At 34.6% G+C, this 11,080-nt stretch overlaps 2 protein-coding genes across 2 annotated transcripts; one reads left to right on the top strand and one right to left on the bottom strand.

The window, feature by feature from the left end:
- Positions 1-1,290: 1,290 nt before the first annotated feature.
- LOC132049302 (alkane hydroxylase MAH1-like) lies at positions 1,291-2,987 on the top strand. The gene has a single exon (XM_059440053.1). The coding sequence runs from the start codon at positions 1,376-1,378 to the stop codon at positions 2,900-2,902; it is 1,527 nt and encodes a 508-aa protein (XP_059296036.1). The 5' UTR covers positions 1,291-1,375; the 3' UTR covers positions 2,903-2,987.
- Positions 2,988-8,275: 5,288 nt separating this feature from the next.
- LOC132049301 (alkane hydroxylase MAH1-like) lies at positions 8,276-10,067 on the bottom strand. Its single transcript, XM_059440052.1, has one exon. It carries the CDS (start codon positions 10,005-10,007, stop codon positions 8,457-8,459), a length of 1,551 nt encoding a protein of 516 aa, XP_059296035.1. The 5' UTR covers positions 10,008-10,067; the 3' UTR covers positions 8,276-8,456.
- Positions 10,068-11,080: the final 1,013 nt, after the last annotated feature.

The raw sequence follows: 11,080 nt of genomic DNA, 5'->3' as shown, positions 1-11,080 counted from the left end.
TTACTCCTTCCAAAAGAACCAAATAGCGGTGATGATGAGTTCAAATCATAGCGAGTTTTTTGAGCTATACCGGTGATTTCAAACTAGATGAGCTAAATCCCCGCTTAACATAGAGCGTAATGATGATTTTACGCGGTGTGAAATATTCGGATCCGCGGGAATATTATTGCGGTTTATCTGAGAATAGTCACATCGGCTTGCCGAATCAGAACGTCTTGTTCGTGACTTGAAAAATCTCAACGCTCCAATACCAACAAGGTACTCCTTAACCATGCCTCAAGTCGGTCTAGAAACTTGCGAGCTTGCCGTGCAAAGGATTAGAAAAGAAAACAACGGAATCTTTGGCAAGACGATGTAGATTTTACATGCTAAAGTTGGCGAAGAACAAGCATCATCAATAGGTAGAGAACTAGCGCTTTCTTAGAAAAAGATGTGTCTTAAGAAACAATATTTTTTTCGAGGACGATATTGAGGACTTGTACTACGATGATGATTAAGAATGTTGTGATTTTAGTTTTAAGTTTAATATATCATTATGCTCTTATTAATGAATTAGTATGTTAAGTATTTTCATCTACTCAAGAATGTTGTGATTTTAGTTTTAAGTTTAATATATCATTATGCTCTTATTAATGAATTAGTATGTTAAGTATTTTCATCTACTCAAGAATGTTGTGATTTTAGTTTTAAGTTTAATATATCATTATGCTCTTATTAATGAATTAGTATGTTAAGTATTTTCATCAACTCAAGGTTATGAATGATGCAATTTAATTAAGTTTTTTTTTTTTTTTTTGGTATGAATGCTGACATTTTGACTAACTTTTGATTAATTATTAATGAACAAGTTTAAGTATTCGTAAAGAACTTCAAGCTAATGTCAAGGCCTTGAACGAAAATGGCGTTCGAGCACTTTTCAACCTCTAAAACGGCCATCCGAACTTTTTGTGTATCTTGATGTGTTGAGCCTACCTTATTAATCGCACAAAAATAAGTAGGGTTATATATAAAATATTGAAGTTTCGGGGTCCGAAGCATGATTAATCTATGTGAAATCGTTAAAAAGTGTAACGAAAGAAGGGTTAACAAGAGCCGGAAAAAAAAAAAAAACATCAACACTATAGCGCGATAAGTACTGCGCTATAGCGATTAACGAACCGTCTCCGTTAACACTTTAGCGCGATAAATTCTTTTTGCGCTAAAGGTATTAATAAATAACTTTTTTTTTTGTTGGGGTATTTTGGTTGAAACTGTTTTTTTTTGGGGCATTTTGGTTCCGGACCCAATGTTGCAACACATATAAAACCTTACAAGGTAAGAATTCCTCTACACTACAAAAGTACTAGCAAAAACCAAAGCTAGCTTCCAACCCTCAATGGATTTCCTTGAATATTTTTTCCTTTTCTTCACAACTCTTTTCGTTACTTATTTTATATGGTTCATCATATATAGAAGGACAACAACATCAGCACCAACAAATTGGCCAATCCTTAGGGAGTTGCCGGCAGTTATTGTGAATCTTTATCGTATCCATGAATACATGACTGAAGTTCTTATAGAATATGGTGGCACTTATGAGTTCAAAGGTCCTAGTTTTGTCAATTTGGACATGTTTTTTACTTGTGATCCTGCAAATATCCATCATATCTTTAGTAAAAACTTCCCAAACTATCCAAAAGGACCCGAATTTCGTAAAATATTTGATATTTTGGGAAATGGGATCTTCAATGTTGATGATGAATTATGGGAACTTCATAGGAAGACCACAATGTCCATAATGGGCCATGCAAAGTTCCAAACTTTGTTAGAGAGGACCATGTGGGACATTATTGATAAAGGCGTTCGACCAATTCTTGATGCTTTCGCTGAACAAGGCAAAACATTGGATTTGCAGGACGTTTTGCAAAGATTCACCTTTGATTCTATCACCAAGTTGTTACTTGATCATGATCCAAGAAGTTTGTCCGTTGACTTGCCTTATTTGCGATATGAAAAGGCGTTCGGCGATGCTCTTGATGCACTTCTACACAGACACATAATCCCAGAATGTCTCTGGAAATTACAAAAATGGCTGAGAATTGGTAAAGAGAAGAAGCTCATTCAAGCACGCGAGGCTTTTGATCAATTCATATATCCTTGCATTTCGCGTAAGCTAGAAGAGTTGATGCACAAAAGTACAATTAAAGACGAGGAATTCGCATTTTTAACCACTTATATCAAAATGTACAATCAATGGAAAGATGGAGATTTGGGTACTTTGCAAACATTTCTGAGGGACACTTTCTTGAATTTGGTGTTTGCTGGAAGGGACACCACAAGTGCAGCTCTCACTTGGTTTTTCTGGCTCTTGGCTGAAAATCCCACAGTAGAGACAAAGATTAGAGAAGAGATTCAACAACAATTGCATGTAAAAGAAGATGAAAAACTCAAGTTTTTCAACAAAGAAGACTCGAGAAAATTGATCTATTTACATGGTGCTTTGTTGGAAACTCTTAGGTTCTTTCCATCAGTTTCTTTAGAGAACAAATATCCACTTGATCATGACATCCTTCCAACCGGTCACCGTGTTAGTCCAAAAACAAGAATAATTCTTCCATTCTACACAATGGGGAGAATGGAGACTCTATGGGGAAAAGATTGTCTAGAATTCAAGCCAGAGAGATGGATTTCAGAACGAGGAGGGATCAAACATGAGCCGTCTTTCAAATTTCCAGCGTTTAATGCGGGTCCAAGAACTTGTTTAGGAAAGGAAATGGCGTTCATTCAGATGAAAATAGCGGCAGCCACCATCATACACAATTACAATATCCAATTAGTGGAACCAGAAAATATTTGTCCCACTACTTCTATTATCATGCAAGTGAAAAATGGTCTGATGGTGAAGGTTGTTAAAAGGGTATAGCACATGCGTCTATATATGTCTTATGTAAGTGGAATATATCCTCAGCTCTTTAAGAAAATCCTAATAAAATTGTTCTCTTGTTGACTGTTCTCTTTCCAATTCAAATGTCTACATGTTTCCGAACATGATACATGACCCTTTGCTTCTTACTTTATTTAGTCAATTATGAAGTCTTGTTTTGATTTAGCCACCAACTTTCTAAATTTGTAAAATACAAATTAAATCGAATTTCTTTGACACGCACTGAGCAAACATTTTAAGGCTCCTCTTATTTTCTTCTTGACCATTCATATTCGAAACTCGCCGACTTATTTAGTCCACAACACTCTTTATTTACTTAGAAATTCTTGAAACCGACATATTTCTGATCGAAGGCTGAAGTAGCACTGGTAAAATGAATAAAATAAATAAAATATTCCTCAACCCGCTAAAAATAGATTGGATAATCAATTTGTTAAAATCGGTTGAATATGAAACAATCCATATATATTATCCGCGGAAAAAATTGGAGTATAAATTAACCACGGATAACCCACCAAAACACTTTCTTTTATAGACGGTAACATGGGAGAAGGCAGAAGTTCACGTACGGTTCCATCAAATTCAGTAACTTTTGCTCAAATAGTGTATTTAAATTAAAAAAATTTATTAACTATGTACACATTAAATTTAGAATCCAGTTATTAGAACTTGAAGTCGTATGTCGTCCCCGCTTCACCTCTAACAAACCGTACCAAACCGATAAACCGAGAAAAAAACCCGACTAGTGGTTTGGTTTGACTTGGTTTGGTGTTGGAAAAAAAAAAACCCGACCATAATTGGTTTGGTTTGGTTTTAACTAAAAAAAGTCAAAGCGAACCAAACCAACCCGACATTACATGTATTCAATTTTTAAAATATTTTATACATAAAAATATTTATTTGTAAAGTAATTTATAAATATTTCTTAAATTTTTTAAGTAGTTTTTTATCTATTATCATATTATTCAACTTGACTTAGAATTTTGAATGTTAATAAGTTTTATATCACATGGATGTTAGTAAGCTTCAAATAAAAGTCAAAACCAAAACCAACTCAACGCTAATTCTAACAAAGAAATTCAATTTACCTTTAGGAATGATAATGTTGGATATCATTAACTTTAGTTTTGCGTAATTGATTTAGAGAGTAAAAATACATAACTTAAGTTTTTTTTTCTTTGTCATGTAATTAATACTTATTTTAGCATGACTTAGTATTTTTAGATTATGGTCATTTTCTTTTATGGCTTGTTAATTAGCAATATTTATTTTAACCGATTATATTAGCTTTTATTGAATATTTTAATACAATGTCATTACTCTTCTCACATTTTGTGTTATTTTCTTAAGAAACACCTTAATTATATAATTATACCTTACTAGGACTAAAGAAATATTTGAAGTAAAAATTATATGTTTTGTATCAAGACTATTCCGAAAAAAAACTCAAAAAACCTGAGAAAACCGAAAACCCGAAAAACCCGAGAAAACCCGAGAAAACCCGAGGTTGAAAAACCCGAATTTTGTTGGTTTGGTTTGGTGTATAAATTTTAAAACCCGACGCAATTGATTTGATTTGGTGTTTAAAAAATTCGAATCAACCCGGTCCATGTACACCCCTCTTTCTAAAATATAAAAGGAAGGCACATGTCATTCGATAAGTTAGATGGAAGCCGTAAGGTTAATTTTTTATTCAATAACTGATAGATAATATGGGCGTCTTAACTCATTTTTTATAGATATTAAATGTGGAAGGATAGGATACTTTGTTTGTTTTTGTCTAATCCGTTGATATTCGTGAATCAAGCACGTTTAGGGCTTTAAAATCATTGGGTCCATTACATGTACCTTTGTTTGCCCGTATGGTTCTCTGAGTAGCCACGCTCATTAGCTAATTATAACGTGGTCCAGATGAAATATGCAAATTCACGATGAAATGGGACCTCCATATAGAATGCTCTAGAGAGTCATAATTAATTGCAAGTGGGAAAATATATCAAAATATTTCCTCAAAAGGTATTAGCAGACATTATTCTTAGTTCCAAATATATAGGATCTGTTCATTATATTATACAAACGATCTACGCATTTGTAGTTTTAGAGTTTTCTTCAAGATTGATGTAAGGTAAAACTATTTACGGCTCCACATCGTGAAGCGACATCATATGCTTTGCTAAAATAGATTTCGTGAAAAATTGACTTACATATTATTATGTTAGCTTTTCACCCCTAGTAATAATGTATGTAGTGAACGCAACAAACACGGAAATAAGTTCTTTAATAGTAACGGAGCCAGATTTGAATTTTATGAATTCTAAGTTCTACGATAATGATATCAAGTCTTAGTATTGAGTTCTAAATATTTTTTGTACATTTTTAGTAAAATTTCATATTACAAATACAGAGTTTAGACTAAACATGTTGGATTGACCAACTTGATAGTAACCTTCAAGCTCTGGCCCTACCTTTGATTGAAAACTCAAAAGTAACTATTACAATTTACAAGGGAAGGTTAGTACGTAGATCAAATTGTGACAATAGAAGAAAATACTGAAGGAGAAGAAGGAATAACAGACTCAGAAAGAAAAGAAAAAGGGAGAAGAGAAGCACTAAATTCGTAACTTATTATTGCAAACCAGGCAATTCGCACAAATGCCCTTATTTTGGGATGGTCTTTAATTTTTATCCCTCAAATTTGAAATCTTTAACTTTTGCCCTTCTCTTAATACTATGAGGTTTGGGGTTCAAACTCCGGCTCAGTAGAAAATAAAAAAAATCGCAAGGCAGAGTTTGTAGCAAATTTCGCAAGGCAGAGTTTGCATAGTAGAGTTTCAAACTCTACCCGTATGTAGAGTTTTGTATGCCTGCAAGTAGAGTTTGCATTCAAAATTCTACCTCAGGCAGAGTTTCAAACTCTATTTGCAGGTAAAGTTTTGTATGCCTGCAGGCAGTGTTTTGGATGCAAAACTCATGCAAAATTCTACCTCAGGCAGAGTTTCAAACTCTACATGTAGGTAGATTTTTGCAAACTCTGCCTGCAGGGAGAGTTTTGTATGCGTGCAGGTAGAGTTTGCATTCAAAATTCTGCTTAATGCATGCAAAACTCTGCCTTATGAAACCCAACTTATGCCTTGTGAATTTTTGACTGAGCAAGGGTTCGAATTCAGAAACAAGGGGCTTCTAGGGAAGGGCAAAACTGAAAGACTACCAATTTAAGGGGCAAAACTTAAAGACCGCCAATTTAAGGGGCAAAGCATAAAGACCACCAATTTGAAGGGTATAATTTAAAGACCACCCCAAATGACGGACAATCCGCGTAAAAAAAAGTTGCTAAGCACTATTCCCTTTTACAAGCCCAATAGTTGGATCCCAAATCAGCCTATATAAGGCCTTCGGCCCTATTGCTTCTTCTCGGTCCAATTGGCCCAAAGCTCCTTGTGTGAGAGTAAGAATTCACGAGGTAATTTATTTGGGGTCATTTGCACGATTTCCTTTCAAAGGCACTGGTCTTTAATTTTTGGCCCTCAAATTAGTGGTCTCTAATTTTTGTTCGCTAAAAATTCTTTAGTTTCGGGTTCGAACACCCGCTCGATCAAAAACATTTTTAAAAAAATCACAAGGTAAAGTTTGGATTCGCAAGACAAATTTTTAAGCTCTAACTTAAGGTAGAGTGGTGAAAGCAAAATTCTGCCTTCAGGCAATTTTTTTTACTTAGTTGGAATTTACAAACCTTTTCCTTAAGGCCTGAATTTGCTCGAATAGGCCTAACTTTGCTACAATCTTCTACCCTGCGATTTTTTTTTTTTTTTATATTTGACTGAGCGGGGGTTCGAACTCAGAACCCATGAATTTTAGGCGAAGGGAAAAAATTAAAGATTTCAAATTTGAGGGCCAAAAATTAAAGACCAGTGCCTTTGAAGGGCATTCCACACAAAAAATAATTTATTTGGGCATCCCTATTTAATATGTACATATTTTTGAAAACTTTTGCAAGTCTATCCGCTTATAAAAGCTTGAGATATGTTGTGTCTAAAGTTATATGGCTAAAGTTTAAGAATCTATATCTGAAGTTCAAGCAAAAAGCAATTGAACTTCAGCCATATGTGTATGAACTTCAAACAAAAGAGTATGAACTTCAAGCAAAAGAGGCTGAAGTTCATGCAAAATGACTAAATCAAGCCACATATTGTTTAAACTTAGGTAAAAATGGCTGAAGCGAAAACAAAAATAACTGAATTCTGGAAAAATAGATGAACTTCAATCATATATATTTGAAGTTCAGGTAAAATTGGCCGAACTTCAGTCATTTGACACTTCAGACACTGCATATCTAAAATTGTTTCGAAATTGGTAAACCTGTAAATTTTCACACACTACGAATATGACTTAAATGCTGATCCCAAAATCAGATACATGTGCACATCGGCCCACATGCTTACCAGCATTCACCTTGGCCTCGGGCTGATTCATAAATGGACACGGTTTTGGAAGGCCCCAATTCATGAATTGTTAGTCATATACATTTTGCTGGACCACTAGTGGTTTCAGAGGCGTGGCTAATTGTTAGTCATCTACATTTTCCTGGTCCACTAGTTAGTCACATACATTTTGCTGGACCAATTGTTAGTCATCTACATTTTGCCGGTCCACTAGTTAGTCACATACATTTTGCTGGACCACTAGTAGTTTCAGAGGCGTGGCTCTTCTAGGACCAGAAGATTTAAAGAAAATAAGGTTAACGATTTGACTGGCACTAGATAGTGAGGTACCACTTAATTTTGTCTTTTGAGTTCCCAACAATATCGCTATCTTATCATTTCAGTTCTTCAAATGATGTAGAAAGATCCATTTACCAAAACCAGATGAGAGTAATTAGACAAGATGTTATACAAACATAGAAACTAGAAGAATTGAAAGGTAGAGTCCATCTTCGGAAAGATGTAACCTAAAGATTGATACCCCCCTTTCGTGCTTAGATAAAGAAAAAAAACTACCTTCATTCGGATTCTCTAAAAGATGAAAGATCTAACATCCGATAACCATGCAGAAAATAATTTTGTTCTTAGGAGGACTTACGTTGATGCAAGCCATATCATGTAACACTGCTTTGTCAAGATTTTTCACTAACTTTTTGGTATATAATAACCGAAAATAATACCTAAATATAAAATATAGGTCACAGATTTTAATAGAAGATCCATGCAACTAGTCAAAAATCATCCAAGTAGTTGAGCAATCACTTATTGGAACAAGCTAGTGATAGAGACTCTTAAAAGTCTGATTGGAGAGAGGAGGGGATGCAATAAAAGCGTGTACATCTTGATGAAAGAAAAGCTTAGACGACTATCATGGTACATTTGAAAAAATAAAAAATAATCTCAGAATAATTGTATTAGTGTACTTGAAGGTGTTTTATTAAGATGATTATGTTATAGTGATTTTTTTCACTTCTTTATATATCAACTTGCATAAAATTCTATGTACGCCACTATTCACCGACTTAGCACAGGTCTCTTTGTTCTTGCATTCGGTATTAATTGGACATAAGAGGAACCCTTTTGACAAGCCTAACTTTCAGACCGTCTTTCATTTGAACGATAATAGAAGCACTTGGAGAAATAATTTGATCTTCCACTTGGATATGGTAATTGTATATGATGGTGGCGGCCACTATTTTCATCTGAATGAATGCCATGTCTTTCCCCAAACAAGTCCGTGGACCCGCATTAAATGCTGGAAATTTGAAAGATGGCTCGTGTTTGATTCCTCCTCTTTCTGAAATCCATCTCTCTGGCTTGAATTCTAAGCAATCTTTTCCCCATATAGTCTCCATTCTCCCCATTGTGTAGAAGGATAGCACAATTCTTGTACTTGGACTAACACGGTGACCGCTCGGGAGAATTTCAAAGTCAAGTGGAATTTTATGCTCAATTGCAACTGATGGAAAGAACCTCAGAGTTTCACACAGAGCACCATGTAGATAGACAAGTTTTCTTGTTTCTTCTATTTTGAAAAACTTGAGGTTTTCATCTTCTTTTAGATGCAATTGTTGTTGAATCTCTTCTCTAATCTTTGTCTCTACTAAGGGATTTTTAGCTAAGAGCCAGAAAAACCAAGTGAGAGCTGCACTCGTGGTGTCTCTTCCAGCGAACATCAAATTCAAAATCGTGTCCCTTAAAAATTCTTGTACATTACCCGAATTATTATCTCCATTCGTCCATTGATTGTATGCTTTAATATAGGGAGTAAATAAGTCGAAGTCCTCGTCTTTGATTGTTTTGTGCATCAACTCTTCTTGCTTCCGCGATATGCAAGGATATAAGAACTGATCAAAAGCTTCCCATGCTTGAATGAGCTTCTTCTCTTTACCAATTCTAAGCCATTTTTGCAATTTCCATAAACATTCTGGCAGGAAGTGTCTGTACATAAGTGCATCCACCACGTCGTTGAAAGCTTTTTCACATGGCACATAAGGTAAACCAATAGATAAACTTTTCGGACCATGGTCAAGTAACAATTTGCTAATAGCATCAAAAGTGAATCTCTGGAAAATATCTTGCAAATCAAACGTCGTGCCTCGTTCAGCAAAAGCATCAAGAATTGGTTGTAGCCCGTTTTCAATAATGTCCCACATGTTCCTCTCCAACAAATTTTGGAACTTTGGATGGCTCATTAAAGACATTGTAGTCTTCCTATGAATCTCCCATAGTTCAGAATCAACATTGAAGATTCCATTTCCTAATATATCAAATATTTTACGAAACTCGACACCTTTTGGATAGTTTGAGAAATTTCTACTAAGAATGTGATGGATATTTGCAGGATCACTAGTTGCTAACATGTTCAAGTTGGCAAGAATAGGACCATTGAACTCAAAAGTGCCCTTAGTTTCTACAAGAACATCAGTTGCAAATTCATGGATACGATGAGCATTTCGAATAAGCCCAGGCAACATTCCAACTAGTGGCCAATTTGTTGGCACATAGCTTAATTTCCACAATATATATCTAACGTACCACCATGTAGAATATGTTAAACATATGATGATAATCAATATAGAAAGAGAAAATTCAAGGATATCCATTTCTTTTTCAAACAAAGAAATGGACAGAGGGGACTTGTTTAAGTGACAAGACAGTATCTTTTCAACTTTACATTTTATAAAGAATGTTGGGTGAATAAGACAAGACAAATTTGACCAGAAAAAAAAAGGCATGGTCTCATACTTGAATTAGGCATTTTCAAAATCACAATCTTGGATCCCTACATGAGTTGATAAGAACAGGTGTCAATTTAAGCTAGCTAAGACCCCAATGATATATGGATGTAAGGATGAGAAAATCTGGCAGGTAGGTGTACATACCAGTCATAGAGGATAGATTAGATACTTAGACATATGGTGCCATTTATATCATATTAATTTGTTGTCTCACCAGTATTATGGGGATGGATTGAATCCCTCGATCCTTAATTACTAAGAGATTTTTAGTTCGAGTCGTAAATGTAGAGAAACTTCTGGTAGGAAGTGATTTCCCCTTAAATGGACCTAACGTGTGATAAAATGAAACTGCAAAACCGACAAAATAAAATTGTTTTTTATTGCAGCTAACGCGCTTGACTAATGAGATAGAAAGAGCTTCTATTTCATAGACTTTTCCATATTCTCAATCGGAATAGTCAAGCCAACAATCCTTTTCTTTTATTAGGAATCGAATTCGAAAGAGACTGCATTAATATAAGAGGTCCGATCCAAATGTATATTTGACGCCCGTAAAGCATTGGCCTGTGTATTTAAATTTGGTTTGGTATTAACTTTAAAACAAACACAAAAATATTTTGTTTGATTTGGTATTTAACTAATAGACAGAAGCAAACCGACAAATATAAACATATTTGTTATTTTATATATACACATATAGATATTTTCATTATGGATATGTTTCAATTTTTTCTTCATAGATATTTCCGTCACCTTGAAGTCGATGCTATAATGATTGATAGAGAAACTATTGTCCGATCTGCTTTCTTTCTTTCTGAATCAGTTCAACCATGGGAAAAAAAATAAAATCAAGATTTGAGAACTGAAATTAAGGACTGTTATTCATGGATTGAAAGTTAATTGATACCATAATGCGCGATTTGTACATTCTTGTTGGA

The sequence above is a fragment of the Lycium ferocissimum genome, chromosome 3 (genome assembly GCF_029784015.1).
Source record: "Lycium ferocissimum isolate CSIRO_LF1 chromosome 3, AGI_CSIRO_Lferr_CH_V1, whole genome shotgun sequence".
NCBI classification, from domain to species: domain Eukaryota; kingdom Viridiplantae; phylum Streptophyta; class Magnoliopsida; order Solanales; family Solanaceae; genus Lycium; species Lycium ferocissimum.
The sequence above is the reverse complement of the archived record's forward strand: the minus strand, read 5'-3'. Positions and strand labels throughout refer to the sequence as shown.

Bases quoted from the DNA above. Each gene is read 5' to 3' on its own strand.
- LOC132049301 (XM_059440052.1), bottom strand. From the start codon at position 10,007: ATGGATATCCTTGAATTTTCTCTTTCTATATTGATTATCATCATATGT.
- LOC132049302 (XM_059440053.1), top strand. From the start codon at position 1,376: ATGGATTTCCTTGAATATTTTTTCCTTTTCTTCACAACTCTTTTCGTT.